Below are 19,295 nucleotides of genomic sequence, written 5' to 3'. Positions count from 1 at the left end.
AAAAAAAAAAAATCAAAGTGATAACCGTGGTAACATGTTGTTATTACCACCATGCTATTGTACCATTCCAGATGATACTAAATGTTACATAATACTTCCTTGAGATAAATGTATAGTATACATCAGGTGCAGCTCAGGTTCTCAACTGACTCAGCCATGTTAATATTGTTATTATTATCCACTCTGTATCTGTGTTCTTCTGGCTAAATAAACTGTTTCAATATCAATTGTTAAGAAGGGATGCCTGTACAGTATTCTGCGCATCAGCAACTGTGGCTGGATGATGGCGATCGTTCATGCAATTTTCTTATCGTAAATAGGGAGGTGGAAGTAAAACATCAACAACATCAAAGTGAAATATTATAAATCAAGGGATACCTGCAGTACTCTCATATTGCCTGCACTCTGAAGATATGAATTTTATTCATCAAATGAAAGTGCATTTATGTAAGATACTGTGATGTGTGCATCAGTCTAGCAGTGACTGTGGTGGGAACATGAAAGACACCATGACAACTTCCTACCACTTTACTCCCAGGCAGGTGATATGTATTTATGGAGGACTACACTCATTAGTAGAAACTTGGTGCCAAGTTACTTGAGGATCCAGAGAGTTTTCTAAAGTGTGGTTTCACCTGCCATAGCCTCTGTTCTACCATCACTTTGCCATTCCAAAATAAACTATGAGGAAAGGAAATTTTCTTTCTCATCTTCCTTCCTGCAAGCTGTCACTGAAATGGAAAATTAGGTATAATAAAAATCTTTGTTTCTGGGTTTATGTATTGTGTAAAATGAGTGAGGAAGGGCTGGGGTCTACCTTTATCACAGACACGACTAATCTTCTATCCACATTACCCCAGCCTACCGCACTATGCTCCATAGTAATCGTAAAATAACCGATAAATGTACATATATAATCTTCCTCCAATATGACAAACATTATTAAGAGCCGGCACTGCCTGCACTAACTAGTAATTGTGACAAGATTCCATAAAATGAACCCTCACAGGGTCATTAGTAAATTTCCTATGTGGAACATGGGAAATGAACCCTTGAGAAATTTTTCAAGACTCCTACATTATTCATCACAAATACTGAAGCAAAAGTGCACATTCCTGTGAGTATGCAGTGGTGACCACACTCCTTACCCCACACTTTACATATGTACAAGGGGACAGCCAAAACTAAGTGTATGGAAATGTGCCTACTAATCTAAAATTCCAATTTATATGAAAGCGAGTGAATAATTGGCCATTGTGGAGAGCAAGTCACCAACTGCTCATACCTACAGCATGCTAGTTCAGTTTAAGAAAAAAATATAAATAAAACACAGGCACTCCATCTGGTCCACATTAGTCAGGGGAGGCAATGACTCATTATCATTAAGTTCCTTGCCAGCAGACCTATTTCAGTTGCTGGAGGGAGATGCTCCACTTTTGTACACTTTGTACTAGTGCTGATATGTGAGTATGAAATGAAATGCTAGCTACTATATTTTACAGGAACACAAATGGTCTTAGCCTCTCCATCAAGCTGCCAATAATATTAGTAGGTTCAAATATTTCATCAATTTGAGATTTAAAAACTGCAGCAAATTAAAAAAAATATTGTACCATATAAACTGTTGATAAATGCCAGCTGTAAGCTATGCAAATAAAGCACAATATGTTCATTGAATTCATATGAAATCCACCAGCTGTAACAATGGCTAGAGCATTTAACTATTGGTTTTTTAAAAATACTGTAAACAATTTTGACAGCTAATGGTATATAAATTTTAAATTGAGGACCACTATGGCTTACAGAAATTGCATCTTGCAATGGTAGTTAGTACGTAATAACTTGAAATAATCAAAGCCTCAATTCATTTGACCTCAGTGCTCAATATCTCTCTGAGCTCGGCTAATTTTCACCTTGTCTTTTGGAGTCTCTGCCTCCCCAGTTTCCATGGCAAACATTTTCATTTTCTCCTTAAAAGTGAGCTTCTCAGGTCCAGGATTTTTAGCAGCTGCTTGCTCGGCTTGCTTTTGTTGCAGACGTCGCATGCGGGGATCCCTGTAAAGACAAAAGACGTTAAAATAATAACTGCCAAGATTTACTATACTGTTCATGTATTCATTGTTTTTTCTTGTGATTTTGACTCTTCCTTCTTCTCAGTGTTAATCCCCTGGTACTCCTGGTCATGGTCAGATACCTCACCCCCTTGCAGACTTTCGACAGGTTGCGTCGGAAACCGGCACGGTTTTTCCATTTTAGTAAACATTGGGTAGAGAGATCCAGACATAAATTGCACTCTTAGAGATGCATCTGTCAGCCCATTAGGCCAGTGGGAGGAACTTAATTGGTTGATAGGGCCGGTCCACTGTTCCAGCATATCTGCTTATGGGAAGGGTGCTCTCAGTGTGAGATATGGCTGAGCAGGAGGGGTCAGCCAGCACTGGAGTGCTTAGCAATGCAATCTGTGTCGAAAGATGACAGAGGGTTATTATGAACGAGTTTCTCTACTTAAACAAAACCCTCGGCAGTAATTTTTAAAACGTGTCTCACTTCAATATTATCTCACATTCTTTACCTCTCATGGCAATAAAGTAAGCCCTTGCCAATCACAAGGGTACTGTTCCTGGAATACTGTACAAAGAGGAGCAGCACACATCTGCTGGTTAACCAGTTGGCACAGTAGAACCTGACAGACATATAATTTGCATTCTGAGAAATATGCTTTATATGCAATAAAGCATATTTCTCAGAACTTGGTCATGATACTAAAAATATGTCAAATTAATTCTCGTCCGGTCTCCAATCTCTCATACTTATCAAAGGTCATCAAACATGCAATGTTGGATCAGTTATTTCCTCTGTTAAGAGAAAAATGGAGCGATCCCTCTAGTTCAGTCAGCTTATAGGAAGCACCATTCAACTGAGACTGCCTTATGTAAAATTCACGACGACTTGGTAATAAACACTTGCACAAGAAAGTCCTCTCTCCTGGATCTCTCAGTAGCCTCTGACACAGTAAATTTTTTTTCTTCAGTTTTAACGATATGACATGTATTAACAAGATATTTTTATTGTTTAAATTTAAAATTGGATGATCTACCTCAAGTCTTTCATCCACAATACACATACCTATTGCACATAAAATACGAAAAATTCAGATGAGATTTTATGAGGCATTTCATTGTATTTTTTTAATACAGTACAATAAATTGCCTTACCTATACACCTCCTGAGCGCCTATCACACCTGGGGTGCTGCCTCCAGCACTGCGTGTTGGCGATGAGTTTAATATAGTTTCAGCCTCATTTATAAAGTTCTGTGAAATAAAATACAATCTTATTTAGATATCATTAAAACTAATTTCTAGCACTACAATAAATACTAATCCCATAAAATATACATAATTCTATAGCACTGTATATTACTGTACAGTATATGCAAAAGGCCACTTCAAGTTTTTTGCACTTCTTACTACTGTACTAGTGAAAGCATTTTGGTGCAGCTTTCACTTAGGCAGTTGTCACCTGCTTCCATTAAAAAGAATAACTTACTATTCTTTTAACAATACTGTACAATGAATTATAACTTGGCAAGCATGTGTAATGAACCGAAAAGTGCCAAGCAAATGTAGAATAATGAAGGGAGGACACAGGATGGTGGATGAGAACCAGAGGGTAACTGACTGAGAGTTTTATCATAGGTAATGCACATAACAGTATACTGTACAGTACAGTACTGTATTTTACTCAAGGTGGACTAAGAACAAGTGAGATACATCTCCTAAAGTGTGAGTACAGGGAAGAAATGTTTGTTATATAAATGTGTATTTTGCAAGGGAAAAATATGGTCAGAAATAGGGAAAAGAGTACTAAGTTTTCTAGAGACCTGGATAAGTTACACAGTCCTGCCTGGAGACTGATAAAGAGGAGCAGTAACAATTTAAAATGTTGTTTGGTTATTATATAAGTGCAGTAATATTATGTACTATTAATTAACCAACACAATAATTGACAAATTTAATCTGCAGCTGGTAATCAAACAAACTTATGGGATGAAAAATTATTAAAATTAAATAAATCTTTGTTGATGCAAATATCTCGGCTATTATAGATGAATTAGGTGACATTATCATGCACTTTTACTTGCCTTGTGAAAGTAGGGTCTGATATGCTTGAAATGAAGAAGTCATAAGGTAAGATAACATTTACAGAAAGAAGTGCCATGCAAGTTTTGACCAAAATACAGAAAAAATGGGATTATTACATAGTACAAAGAAATACTTTACAATATAACTTAACATACATTTGGGTCCTGTCGTGGTGTCTTCTCTTGGTTGGCATTATTATCATAGGTTATATGTGCATCAACAGTTGTAGTCTCTGAGAACTGCACACGTTTGATAGTTGCCGGTGGAGCATCAGGACCTTTGTAACGATTGTTAGGTCCTGGCTGTGTAGGAGGGACTGTTTGCTGTTGCATTATGGAGTAGGAAGAACCTCGCTCAGGTGGAATTGGACTGTGTTGTGCTGCAGTTGTTATAGTATCTGGGCGAAGGTTGCTCTCACTGACTCCTGATTGGTCTGGATAACTGTTATGAGGTCCTCGCATCCCATTTACAGGACCATTGCTATACTGAGAATGGAATGGAGTGGCAACAAGTGAATCAAGCCTTTGGGTTGCATGATGTTGATGTTGGTATTGTGGATGTTGAGGAGCAGCCTGCTGAAGTTGTTGATGCTGCTGCTGCTGCTGCTCCTGGAAACGACGCATCTGTTCCTCTTGTTGTCGGCGCTGAGCCTCCCGCAGCAGACGCTCTTCAACCTCCCTCGCAGCCTCTAATTCTTGTTGTTTCCTGCGAATCTCATCAACCTTCCTTGCTCGCTCTTCATCAGTAGGACCTCCACCATTCATTCGTGACTCTTGTCCTGGAGTGATGACTGTGGTAGTATTTGGAGGTTTATTATATTCTCTAATGACAATGTTCTCTGGACCTCGTCTAAGATTAATGTCATTATCATTTCCAACCTCCACAGCTTCATTATTATCATCATCGTCATCATCATCGTCGTCATCGTCATCATCATCATCATCATTTGTAAGAGCTTCCTCTGCTCGTCGCTGAAACTCCTTTTCTAAGCGAAGTGTTCTAAGTCTTTCATCCTGCTGAGATGTACGTACATCAAGATTTTCCAGTGACGAAATCTGTTCATCACGCCAGTGTCGTGCAGCCTCACGACGACGGCGATCATGCTGGTGTGAAAAAAAAAATCAATTTCGGTACAGACACAATATTTACTTACACACACTTCTAAAGCTAGACAATGTTGATCAAACAACTGTAGCAATACCACTCTCCACATCATGGGTCTCAATACGTTGGTTAAGATAATTATACTGTGATCTTTTGCTTTGATGAAGATAACCAGACCAGAGAAGCACATGACTACTACAGTAAGTTCCCACTTAATGAACAACCAGTTAACAGGATTTAATTTACACCTGGTCCTTCTACTATTACTCAATTAAACAATAAAAATAATTTTAAACTCATACTTGAATCATATTTCTCACTCACGATGTGTAACACTCAGTGTTACACAAACTTACGGTTGTCTTGTACATACTCGTATCCCACAAACTTTATGTTTTCACAACAGGTTTTTGCTCCAATATTACAGAATACATGTACTGTACTCGAGCAAAACTACTTTTAAAATAAAATGTTCTTAAACTAGATAAATACAGTATGATTACACCAGTAAACAACTGCATGTGGTAGTGTGTGTGTGTGTGTGTGTGTGTGTGTGTGTGTGTGTGTGTGTGAATGATTTCTCTGACATTTATTTAATGTTTTATCTACCCTTCAAATATGAAGTGATTTAATGTGCATGCATAGTTAGTAAATAGTTTGTTTATGTTAGCCCAGGGCAAAAAGTCCTTCTCATTTTGTTGTGCTCTGAAAAAATTTCTTGTCAACTGTGCTAGTATGGAGGATAATAGTAGTGTATCTAGAAAACTTTGTAATTTCAATGGAAATACTGTATCCATAGAATCAAGCCTACTACAAGAGATGCATCAACAAACTGAAATTCTGAATTATGAAATAACTTTGATTCAGTCTGAAAGGAAAGATGGTCATGTTGAAAAATTAAAGCTCAAGTTTAAATAATAAATATTAAGCAACAATCTACCATACCAAGAGATGGTTGATATAAAAAATGACCAATTAAGTACAGTAACAGTGAATTCTGCTTTTACTTATGACAATGACAATACGCACATGCTAGTGCAGCACATTCTTACCAGTTCCTTTTGTTCTCTATCCCATGGACTTGTCTTGTTGAAAGCAGATTTACTAGGTAACTGGCTAGAGTGGCCTACACTAGATGCTGGCCGGTTACCCTGGAGAAGTGGATGAGTAGATGTAGGGGGTGGAGGAGGTGGGGGTGAGTCCCGATACCCATCCTCTGGTGGGGGCGGTCTGGGGGGCCCATCAGCTGTATTACTTCCTTCATAGCCATACTGTCGAGATGGTTTCTCCGGGGCATCAGACAATATAGGACCCTGGGGTCCACTCTGTGATTTTGGCTTTGGGGCTGTTGGAGGAGGAAGTTTATTGGACATATTTTGCCCCGGGCCACTATATTGTGGATGGGCATGCTGAGGTGTTTGCTGAAGTCCTGCCATTGTCCCCTGAGGACTAAGTGGCTGTGATGAAGTATGGTGGTAACCAATGTGTTGACCTGGGAAGCCTTGTGACCCACTGTAGCCTTCAGGTGAGAAGGGGGCACTTCCTGGAGAGAAGGCATTTGGCACACGGTGAGGTGGATGGTGTTGACCTGATCTTAGTGGTAGGGTAGTTGGTGGGTGACCATTGTGACGTGCCCTTTCCTCTCTCCTTCGCACTTCTTCTGTCATTTCTAACATCTTTGCATCAGCACGAAGATCCCGCTGGGAGGCCGGGCGTTGTAATTCTGATCGGTGAGGTATCATATCCTCACGCTGCATAAAAGCTGAAGCTGGGCGATGGTCTGGGCGATGGTCTGGCCGAATATCAGATCGCAGGTGTTCTGAAGAGTCTTGTGATGCTGGAGAGCCCATTGGTAGTGCCTGGCCTGGACGAGTACGCATGGAACCCATGCGAGAGTCCTGTGGGCCTTGATGAAAGTTTACATTCTGGTAGTAACGTTCTTCTTCTACCACGAGGCTTGGATTACTTGGATGACGACCAACAGGACCTGGATAACCCCCATCACTCAAATTTTGAGTGGACCTGAAAATGTCGCATGAATTGAAAAACATTTTGAGCGAGTTTCAGTGAATGATGAAGAAAGTCTAGAAAAATTTTTCCCAATATTTAAGTCTACATATACACAGTCAATCTCACCTCCCCCTCACCTGTTACTTTTCTTTGTTTACTTTGACACTACTGTATAAAATGTGAACTCCTAATCTCCCTAATTCACCTATTTAACATTTCCACTCTATTCTTTATCTTCTTCTCACTCTCATGCCTTCAACTTTGCTGTCATAAATCTTCTGTCATAATCTCTCCTCTGCCATGAATTTCTGCTCTAAAAAGATTTACTGGATAAAAGAGAATAAAAAAATAAAAGTACAGTACTTGAATATTTGTCATGGGCTTTCACTGCAGATAATAATAAATAATTACCCTTAAAATGGAAGAAAATTGATCAAAATTTAGGTTAAACAGAAAACTAACAGAGAGACCCTGACTCTTTTGAAGGCAGTTCATTTTTGTCTTAGTATCTTGAAGATTTTACTCCTATCACTACAAGAACCTAATGTAGAGAAATACTTAAGACCACACAAAACAACACTTAATTTTGCCAGACACTATATAATAACTGTACAGCAGGACAAGTTACTGACCTGGAACGGACTGGAGGTTGCTGTTGCTGTGGTTGCTGTTGCTGTGGTTGTTGTTGCTGTGGTTGTTGTTGCTGTGGTTGTTGTTGTGGTGGTGGTTGCTGTGGTTGTTGTTGGTGATGGTGATGGGGGTGGTGAGGAAAGTGAGGGTTAGGAGGCTGGGAGAGTGAAGTGTTGGATGAGGTGCGGGAGTATGAAGGGTTGAACACCTCAAGAGAAGCTGGCTTCCCTCCTACACTATTACCTGCTTCACCTGCAAAAATTTAATGATATAGTTCAGTTAATATTATTATTTCTAAAGTAACTTTATACAAACAGCACAAACAAAAAATTACACTCATCACTAATTAACATTTTATCTAGTTAATATTCAGCAGGATAGTTCCATAAATATTACTAATATACTCTTACCACTTGGCAGCTGTCTACCATTAAATATTGTAACACAAGGTGATCTAACAGTCCCTCTGTGCCTGCAAAAATTATCAATATAGTTATTTATTGTTATACTTATATATACCTTGCTCTAATTACAGTAAATACTTAGAATGTCATCCACATACAACATTTATTGTAACAATTTCCAATATTTAGTGTAAGTAGAACAAGGTAAATAACTACATTTTTAATTATTGCAGGTGAACAGAAATTTTTGGATCACCCTGTATTTTTTACTCCTTTTAACATAACCATACTGTATATTCATACAGAAATGGCCGAACTATCATAATAACTATAAATAAATAATGCTTTATCCTCTCATAATTCTTTTAAAATAATCACCACTAAAAGCATCACCTTCTGTATATTACCATGTTCAGTGTCTCATAAGTTAGCTGAATTATAGTACAGAATATATATACAAAACTTTAATTATTTTAACTTATAGCTTGAAAAAATAGACGACTGCATTTTAATACAGTACAGAAAAGAAACTTCAGTCTTAATAGGATACAAGACAGAGTGGAACTTACTGTTAAGTGAAGGGACAGACTTAGATGCTTGCATACGAGGAGCCTGGTGGAGGTGAGAGGGTGCTGGGGGGTCCTGATTGTGTTCACCGAGTACTTTTGATGGAAGGTCGCGCTCACTCAAATGTCGACCACCAGGGTAACCTGAACAATTAATAGAACAGTTACAAAACTGAAATATATATATACAGTATCTGACTTATAAATACTACTTCAATTATTTTTTAAACAGGAAGATATGTACCATGTTTTGTTTTTTATTTGTTGAATTTAGTTATGTGAATACTGGATAGAATTATTACACACCTTGCTGATGGTTATATATAAGTTTGATAAACATAAAAAATACTACAGATTTATAACATTAACAGAGCTAATTAATCCTGTGTTATTCTATATTCTTGCACAGACTATAGTAGCACATCTATGTGGTATACACTGTGTGTGTGTGTGTATATATATATATATATATATATATATATATATATATATATATATATATATATATATATATATATATATATATATATATATATATATATATATATTTGCAAGGAAAGAAGAAAACAACCACAATTCACATCTTCAGGGGTGAGTACAGACTAAAGAGAAATACAAACCAAGGTGTATATATACAGAGGAGGGTGAGACCAGGTCCACAATGGTCAGGTATTAGGTAATGACCCTACTAATCTTTAAATAACACACACCGGTTGGTGGTCAGGTCAGAGGGTAAGGTGACCCAACTTTCTCACCTGGTTACAAATCTTCTTAATTACAAAATTGTCCATTGTCCAATTGAACATCATAGAATCTAGTCTTATTAAACATACCGAAGCATTCAACATGAATTTGAGTAATGGCCTGTACAAACTGGACAATTTTGTAATTAAGAAGATTTGTAACCAGGTGAGAAAGTTGGGTCACCTTACCCTCTGACCTGACCACCAACCTTTGTGTGCTATTTAAAGATTAGTAGGGTCATTACCTAATACCTGACCATTGTGGACCTGGTCTCACCCTCCTCTGTATATATACACCTTGGTTTGTATTTCTCTTTAGTCTGTACTCACCCCTGAAGATGTGAATTACACGAAAGCGCTTGGGAACTTCGTGTTCTCTTCTTTCCTTGTGGTTATCAGCATGCAGTGATGCATATATATATATATATATATATATATATATATATATATATATATATATATATATATATATATATATATATATATATATATATATATACACACACACACACACACAATGTATAATCAAACACTAATAACAATGAATATCACAAAAACTAATGACAACGACTGGTGCCAAGATTATAAATTTTACATGTAAAGAGGTGGGATAAAGGACGGCTCCCATCCAAGTGCGGAAGGATACACCCCCCTGATAAACATGCATAAAACTGGTGGGAGTTTTTAAAGGAAAACTTTAGATCAGTGACCGAATTTGGTAGCATTAGAAAATGAATATCATGTAATATATTTCTGCAGGAGCCCTGGGATATGGTGGCATACAGTACAGTATTATGCAAATGGTATAGTAATAATTCATGTGTTAACCCACTGTAGCTCTCCAAAAGAACATTAGTAGTACAGTCCTGTATAGGCATTAAATCCATTACCTCTTATAAAACCAAAGTATTTAAGTATTACAGTAAAGTTCTTTTGTAAAGATGTTTATAACATTTTAGTTCATCATTATAGTAAACAGCTTCAGAAAATGTTAACTCCACAGGAATTGACAAGATCAAAGAGATAACTTCTGAACAAGTATCAGATAGAATGGAGCATTTTTCTTCTGCCTAAACTGAATATTTAATTTAGGACTAATATATAAACAGAGCCGAATCCTCACTAGATCTCAACACATTCATTCCTTAACCCTTCATGATGAGGATGCCACTTTTAATATTTTATTTGGCTAATATCACACAATTTTATTCAGCAGAGAGACCCCATACACAAGGGGTTAAGCTGTCCATACACTGTACTGCTCATGGAACCTTCTCTTCTACCTACTGTATGTCATCCACCTTAATCTTATAGTATACTTTTTTTGTTAACCATTTCTCACTTCCATCAGTTGTCAGCCTAACACCATCTCATTCCTCCATCTTTCTTCACCATTATGTTGTCAACCATGGCCATTTTAATACTGCACTGTACTTCCTCTGCTTTTCCTTTCCCATCTATCTTATTTTTTCATTTTCTCTTAACCACACTCAAGGATCTGAAGAGAATCAATTAACCCAACTCAACCCAACCCAACCCAACTTCAACATTACTGAGGAGTGTAAGAACTTTGTTATTTTTCTATCACTACTACATACAGTTTCAGTAATGTGCTTTATTTACAATACTCTTGGCTTCCTAACACATTCATCTCAGTGTAAAATTCATTAATAAATAAGACACTCCCAATTACTGTATACATTCAGTCTCTCTGATATATGCACAAGCCTCCATTTCACTCCCTACTGAAACTAAATCTTTTGTAAACTTCTGTACATAATCTTATTTCAACCTACTCTAATTTAGCATTTTTAAGTCCACTTGTGAAATGCAACAACTATGTCATAGCAACTTTAATTTTCTCTAAATGATCTGATTATAACTGTCTATACTATGCACACACACTTTTTTAGTACTTAATACAGTAGCTGTTTAAATGCAAAGTCTGATTTGATATAATTTGACTATTTTTAATATTGCCAATAATATCCCAGTGGAGTATAACATTTTCAAGTTCAAATCAACTCCCAGCATCAGTCTTGTCACATACAAATTCCTTTTAAAATAGGAGTATATCTACAGCCTAGTATCTCTACAGTTTTACACACACACACAACGGCAAGTCACTCAAAATTGTTTATTGTAAATATTGTATAGGAAAAAACTACAAACATATATTGTCTAAAATCAAACATAAAGAAAACAAATTGGTCACTACAGTACATGAAATTCTTAAAAAAAAAAAAAAATACAAACACGAAACTCATACATCAAAATAAAATTGAACATATTGTGTTTCTGAAATAAACAATATGCACTCACTGATATATTTAAACCCATGAAAACTTAAAATTGAAATAATCAAGAACTTCAGGGATGTGAAATAAACAGAGATCTTAAATATTTCACTGTTCTAAGTTATGGTACTGTAGTATAGTTACTCTGAGTGGGACAGAAATACAGTACAGTCATGAACATTAGGAAGAACACAGTGAGGGCATATAAACAAATAAAAATAAAAAAAATCTGGAAAGAAATATAAAATTATCGGTGGGTTTGAGTTAGTAGGGATGTGCTAAGTACTGTGCATGCAAAACCGTGCAAGGTGGTCATCCGGTCCTGCCCCTGCACCATACAACAGCCAGTTACCGAGTTTTGTCTCGTCATAAATTTCTACGTGATATTTCTGTGTTGTGTTTTGAAAGATTGTGAAATATAGTAATTTTTGATGAGCAATTAAGACTTCAATGGATAACTCCCCATAAAAGTTTAGTTTGAAATATTTAAGAACTTTCACCCCCAAAATTATATGCATGTCTGGCCTGACTCCTTCACTGTATATAGTTTTTCATAATTTTTACACTTATCATTTTAATGTTCTGTGGTCATCAGTTTTTAAAATATTAAATACAGTTGTTTAAATATAGTTTGATCTGAGACAACACTGTAATCATAAAACAAGGTTCGAGTCAGTGTGAATGTGTGTGTGTGTGTGTGTGTGTGTGTGTGTGTGTGTGTGTGTGTGTGTGTGTGTGTGTGTAAGACTTCATGTCATAATTATGTACTGTACTGTAATATAAGTAACATATTACAGTAATCTATTTCAGTACTATTAAGATGACAAGAACTCTATAATCTGACTTGACTAACTTGTGTATCATGCCTCAAGGATTATACTAATACTAAACAAGGATTCTCTTATATGTCAGACCAATTCCTACAATATTTCTGTACATTTTCTGAAGCAACATCTACGAACTAAAACGTACTTATCTACAGGTAACTCTCAGCTAAAATTCAAGTTAGTTTATTTAGCCATAACATGTTTTTATGACAAACTAATATCGTTCCAAACTAGAAAAACTACTGGTACAGTACAGTACATGATTTAATTGTGTCAGTACAGAATGTTCTGTATCTGTCATATAAGGGAAATGTGTCAGGATGCAGCTGTATGTTGCTGATGATGCATGAGCACTGGGGCAGGTGGAAACATGCAAGGTTCACACAGAGTGCCTGACAGAGAGAAGCAGAAGGTTCTCACTGTGCCACGGGGGCTCACTCAGTTACCGATGGGGGCGGCACTAGATGCTTGCTGCAGCTGCAGAGGATACGCCTGCGATGGAGAGGGGGAAGAAGGGGGGGAGTGGACTAACAGGAGGGAAGGAGATGACTGTGCTATGGAAGGAGCTAAGCTCATTTGTTGACGAAGGGTAGGACGGCGCCTGTTTGAATTATTCTCAGTGGAGGGACCTAAAACTGGACGAGATGGAAGGAGAGGACAAGAGATACGGGAGACCAACTGAGGGGGTAAAGGGTCTGTGGCCGTTGCAGTACTAGTTGTACCGGGTTTCTCACAATGATAGTCCACGGCACCGTCAACATCCTCCTTGAGAGAAACATCAACTAAGCTGCGCCAGGGTTTAGCATCATCATGCATGTGACAACTGAGGTCTATGCCACTATCAGCTATCAAGTTAGGTGGACCAGAGCCCCTTCTGATGGCAGCACACCCAGCTCCATGGCCTACATCTCGTTGTTGTAGTCTCCACGAGGAAGACGTGGATGAGGATGAGGAGGTGGATATATTACAAGAGGAAGAACTTGTATCTGATGAAGGGGTAAAAGTATATTTTGGTAAATTAGGATTATTGCGGGTGTGATTCATCGTGCGGTGTTCAATGCCAACCTCTACCCGTTCAGAGGGAATGACAGAAATTAGTGGAGGAGGGTAAAGGGGAGGAGTATGAGGTCCCAAATTAGGTAAGGAGGTACGCAATGGGGACAGCTTGGACTGAGCGTAGGCTGGCTTGTTAGTGGGGGCCGAGGCCGAATGGTTCACATCTGTACCTTCAGCTGGAGCTGCCAGATTGGGGCTAGACCTGGCCATCAGAGAGCTGTGGGAGGAGGTTGGGGGGAGGGGGTGCTGGCGAGGAGGCTGATTCCAGTCCACCAGCCGCTCGTTGTACCCGCCCATGTTAGGCGTGGACTGGCTGTTAGTCATGGCCGCACGAGGAGCCTCCTCTGCTCGAGGACGCATCTTCCGCAGGGATGCTAGAACAGTTAGTGGCTAGCTTAGCATCACAGACTCGTTAGCAATATACCTTTGGCAAAGCAACACACGCTTACACATGCCTTACATAAATCTTAACACTTATAATGTATAAAATAAACTTTTTCTAGACACTTATTTTTTATAATAAACACCAAATGTAGTAACCATATTGAGATACAATATTATAAATATTCTTATAACTGTGTGGTCCTGCTAAGTTTTTTTTTGCCATGCATTAACAAACTGGTACAATTGTTTGAACATTTATGTTAGATGATAATTTTCTGTATACAGTACAGTACTGTAATCAGTTTACATGCAGGAATTTTATCTGACTTATATCCACATGTGACCATGTTCATCATGCAAATTTAAGTGAGTATCATTAGGAGTGAGATTCTAAATATCATTTAATCTATTTCTTAGATAATAAAAATATAATCCTAACAGTAAATCATTTCATGTATTTTCCCCAACAGATTACACATAAGAATAACAAGAACAAGAGCAAAAGTGACACACTTCAATTTATATACGGTACAGTACATGATACACCCAGATCTTCATAATCTAGTACAGTTTGTAACCTGGACAAACTTTATGCTATTACAAAGAAGCACTGCTAAATAAGACTATGTTAGTAAAAGCAACACTTTCTCTTGAACTTATACACATGCCATCTACTCTAATTTATCTGAAAATCAAAAATATTATATAAATAAGTGCTCCTTTCACTTTAACAGTTGGAGGAAATTGAATTTCTGAAACCAGTGTAATAAAGAATAATTACAGAACTCATCTCACCTCGATTAGCATGTGGTGATGGCTGTGATAGGATTGTAGCCAGTCCATGGTAAATGGCTCCCTGCCGAGCCACTTCCAAGGTCACTACTGGGCCAGTTTCCATCATGTACTCAGCTGCATGTTCCTGAGTGATGCCAATCAGAGACTTCCCATCTACTGATAGAAGCTGATCACCTGCCTGTAGTCGCCCATCCTGTAAAAGAAGTTCAGGTGAGTACTCAGTATTTTCACTGTACAGTACAGTAGTTTTCTATGTTAAGCAGGTACTGTACAGTATATTAGGTAATAACTGCTATACTGAACTGCACTAAATCTATGCATTTGTACCATTACTATTATCTTTTATTTTACCTAAATTCTATTGTTTGTATTTCTTTATTTATGTTACCACAGATTGCAATACCTGTACTACACCGGTAATCTAAGACTGTTCATAGTTTTACTGTCTTCCCTCTACAGTACTGTACAGTACAGTATATTCATTCTCTTGGCACAATTCAAACCAACACACAGTGTTGTACAGGAATGTAATCCAAACATGACACAAGTTCATTCCTTTGCACCTGCCGCATCATCCACACCTCTGAAAACACTCACTAATGCAGTCTGGCTCCTTAATATTATCTCTCAGTCCTTTATAATCACTCTAGGTACAATATTGTAACTTTAATCACCTCCATCGTCTAAATAAGCAGTCCTCACCTCATTATGTCTTTAACAAATAAGCACATCAGACCTTACTAAGCTTGTACTGTACAGTATCTGTACCCAGAGTAGTCTGTCTTCTTACTTGAGGCTACAAATGAATTATAAAAAAGTTTGCAGTTTTTGACTCTGAAGTCTTGCTCTACAAACTTCATATACTGTACTGTACTGTACTGCGTGTATACAATGAACTATTTTCTTAGTCGTCTAAATTATCATCATAGTTTTCCTCCATATCTTACATTTTTCAATACCATTCAAACATTCATGCACTGTTATACCCTACCAGTAGTTTACAGTAACAATGGTTCATACTATAACTGCCTATCTACGGTATGTTAACTGTGAACCACGGCCACAGGGCGACTCTGTATAAGGGCTGTTAATGCATCTTTTAAGCTTAGCCAGGTCTTTAGGGTATGGAGACAAAACGGCAAGGAAAGACTGCACAGTACTGTACACTTGTGAATTGTTTACTTAGGCCATTTAAGTGTTAAGTTTATGATAAGTATCAACGTGTGTGTTTTTGTAATTTGCTACACTTTCACTGAACTGCTGAAACCTTTTATTGCCTGCATGTAATTTATTCTTTTTTTCTTTCAGTGTACATTACCTTTCTCAGAGACAAACACTATCTAACATGGAGTACATGACAAATACTGTACAGTACAGTATTGAGTTTCTGCTACGGGTTGACAATCCTTGAGGCCACAGGCATTTCGGTTTTCGGAATTTTTCGGTTTTCGGAATTTTTCGGTTTTCAGAATTTTATTTTATATTGTATTTTTTTATTTATTTTTTTAACGTGTATTAGCCCACCCTGTATTTTTATTATTTTATTATTACAGTATTATTATTATTATTATTATTATTATTAATTTTATTCTTATATTTTATTATTATTATTATTATTATTTTATTTTGGTGTATTTTTATTAAAATTTTTATTTACTATTTATAATTATTATTATTATTATTATTATTATTATTATTATTATTATTATTACTATTACATTCTCCCCCCCCCCAGACCCCCGATGTGGGTCAGTGACCTATGCCTGGGTGGGCTAATCCTGGTTTAAAAAAATTGCCCCCCCCCCCTCCCCCGTAAAAAAAAACCCCCAGAGCTTTTCGGTTTTTGGAATTTCGGATAAAGGGTTATCAACCAGTACTACTATTATCAAAGGAATTCTTTATTAACAACTATCGAAAACCTCACGTCGAAATGTGATAAACGAAAAGCGAGAATTGGATCTATCCTTGAAGGGTGATGTTGAGAAGACATCAACTGGCTGGAGGGTGAGGTGAGGTCCATGGACGCCACTCTGCCAAGGATAACTCAGCACTGCACCACATAATACCACATAATAACGGGAAATACCTAACCACACCACCAACCACCACCAAAAAAAAAAAAAAATCCACGTCACGCACGCAAACTGTACAGAACCGTGAAATACTGGCCAATTGAATGGTACTTCGATAGTTTCTATCTCTAGGGAGAAATATGAAGACTTCAATATATGATACAATTATTCTAACAACGTAAATAGTGTTGAGATGTTTAATTACCGGGTGAAAACCAGGTGCGAACCTCAGACCCCACCAACCCACTGAAAGAACAGTTTACAAGGTAGTGCTTAATTCTTTGTGTTCTGTCTGAGATTTTTTCAATATTCTAAAGCTGAATTAAACTCCCCATGGGTTAAGGCGGCCCCCAGCCTACAATTATGGTTCCTGAGTTAAAGAATGGGAGACGTAGAATAAGCTTTACTACAGGCGCCGCCAGACTCAACTTAAAGAACAATACTACATATTATTTTGGGGTCCCAAGTCCAACACTACACTGATAACACTGTTGGCATGGCAACTACTACACTAACACGGTCTACAGCGAAACATGGGTCTGGTGATCTTGCCATCTCCAGATTCCTACAGAACAGTTTAAGAGGCTTCTTCCCCCCTATTATTGTAACTTTACTACTTTTTACACTGGCTTCTTTAGTAGTCCTGCTCTCTGCCTCTTCCCACGTGCCCTGAAGGGATAATTTAATTTGAACCCCTCGACCTCAGGACCTGCCACAAACAATGGTTGTGTTTGTTCATCTTATAAATGTTATTCACACGGTCCCAATCATCATCATAGCCTACAGGAATATCGTAACAATTTTCTTCTACGTTCAGTAATAACCTGCTACTTAAAGGTAAATATTGTCTAAAATAACAGTTTCTATAGACAATTCAATAATATTTCAATTCTTACCATAATTAAGTAGTACCTACACTTGGAGAGTGTCATTAAGCTAACATGGAGGGCGGTACACTGGCCTGCAGGGTGTGCGGGTAATAGTGAGGTAAGACGAGCCGGGGCACTTCCCTGTTTCAGTTAGGTTAGAGTAACAGTACTAAGGAACATCCTGTGAGAAGTCCGGACAGTGCCCTCTAAAATTCATCCGAGTAATGTCAATACTGTGTTAATTCAGAAAAATTTGTGTCAAACATTTAAGCACAAACACCTGTTTCCCTACCTACCCCACACACGCCTAGGTAACATGACCACCATTACCGATCTCTAACTTGACAAAATTGGATGTAAACTGGTTACACTAATTTGAAGGGAGTTTATTAGAGAACGCGTCTACTATGGATATTAATAACAAAATACAAAGGAGGAAGAACACTGGGATGAACAGGTTGGTAGCTGGCGGGGCGCCAAGTCCAGATGTAGTGGACCTCGGTGCCCACGCTTTCCGCACTAGGCTTCTTCCTGCAATTCTCCCTCACCCACGTTTTCTCCATCATTAATTAATCGTGAAACCCCAGATTGACGTCAGCTTTGTTTGTTTCGTCTCTCACTTAAGGGTTGACCATCCTACACAGTACTAGTGCCCAGAGCCTTGTGTGAAGGTACAGTGGTGCGGACCACTGACCCAGTCTGCAGCCGTGGCTCACCCTGCCTCCAACACCACACACACACACGCACTCTTCTAGTTAGAATTAACAACTGGGCATCCACTCTACAAACTGAATTAGTTGCCATACTCACAGCTATTAAATTCATTGAAACCACTGTTACTGACAGTCTCATCATCACTGACTCTCTATCCTCACTACTTGCCCTTGGTACCCTCGACTCAGGTTGTCACGCTCTTGTCTCTGAAGCCAGACACAAATATGCGTGCCTTGTTGACCGGGGTGTCAAGGTCAAACTGTTGTGGATCCCCTCTCACATAGGCCTCATAAAACATGACAGAGTTGATGCCCTCGCCAAACTCGCGTCTAACAAAGACACCGTTGAATACAATTTGGGTCTGTCAAAAAGAACCCTTAAAACTGTAATTAGGAAATAACTTATTGATGAGTTTGACGCAAGTAGACAAGTGCAAACAGGCACTAGTCGATCCATAGGTTACCATGATGAGATGTATCAAGTGAAACATGTATATGGAGCAAGTAACACGATCACTAGATTACAAGATGTTGTAACCGCTAGATTAAGGTAAGGATATAAGTACCTTTGGCAGTATGTTCCTCAAGCAGATGTAAACAAAACTAAATGTAAAGTGTGTGGCCATACATATGGCCACACACTTGAACACTACGTCCTCGACTGTGTGAAGATAGAACCTT

General features: G+C 38.0%; 1 protein-coding gene across 1 annotated transcript in view; it reads right to left on the bottom strand.

The window, feature by feature from the left end:
• Window positions 1-343: 343 nt before the first annotated feature.
• LOC121859504 (mediator of RNA polymerase II transcription subunit 15-like) overlaps window positions 344-19,295 on the bottom strand; it is a 48,062-nt gene continuing 29,110 nt past the window's right edge. The window contains exons 3-12 of the mRNA XM_042356360.1: window positions 14,961-15,153; window positions 13,952-14,155; window positions 8,862-9,002; window positions 7,891-8,140; window positions 6,301-7,270; window positions 4,300-5,247; window positions 4,144-4,167; window positions 3,216-3,313; window positions 1,914-2,055; window positions 344-731 (exon numbers count right to left, since the gene is read on the bottom strand). Of these exons, the coding sequence (XP_042212294.1) occupies window positions 729-731; window positions 1,914-2,055; window positions 3,216-3,313; window positions 4,144-4,167; window positions 4,300-5,247; window positions 6,301-7,270; window positions 7,891-8,140; window positions 8,862-9,002; window positions 13,952-14,155; window positions 14,961-15,066 (2,886 nt within the window). The 5' untranslated portion in view covers window positions 15,067-15,153 and the 3' untranslated portion in view covers window positions 344-728. The remainder of the gene's footprint in view (window positions 732-1,913; window positions 2,056-3,215; window positions 3,314-4,143; window positions 4,168-4,299; window positions 5,248-6,300; window positions 7,271-7,890; window positions 8,141-8,861; window positions 9,003-13,951; window positions 14,156-14,960; window positions 15,154-19,295) is intronic.

This window comes from Homarus americanus, unplaced genomic scaffold, assembly GCF_018991925.1.
Source record: "Homarus americanus isolate GMGI-L3 unplaced genomic scaffold, GMGI_Hamer_2.0 scaffold7626, whole genome shotgun sequence".
Lineage (NCBI taxonomy): Eukaryota > Metazoa > Arthropoda > Malacostraca > Decapoda > Nephropidae > Homarus > Homarus americanus.
The sequence above is the reverse complement of the archived record's forward strand: the minus strand, read 5'-3'. Positions and strand labels throughout refer to the sequence as shown.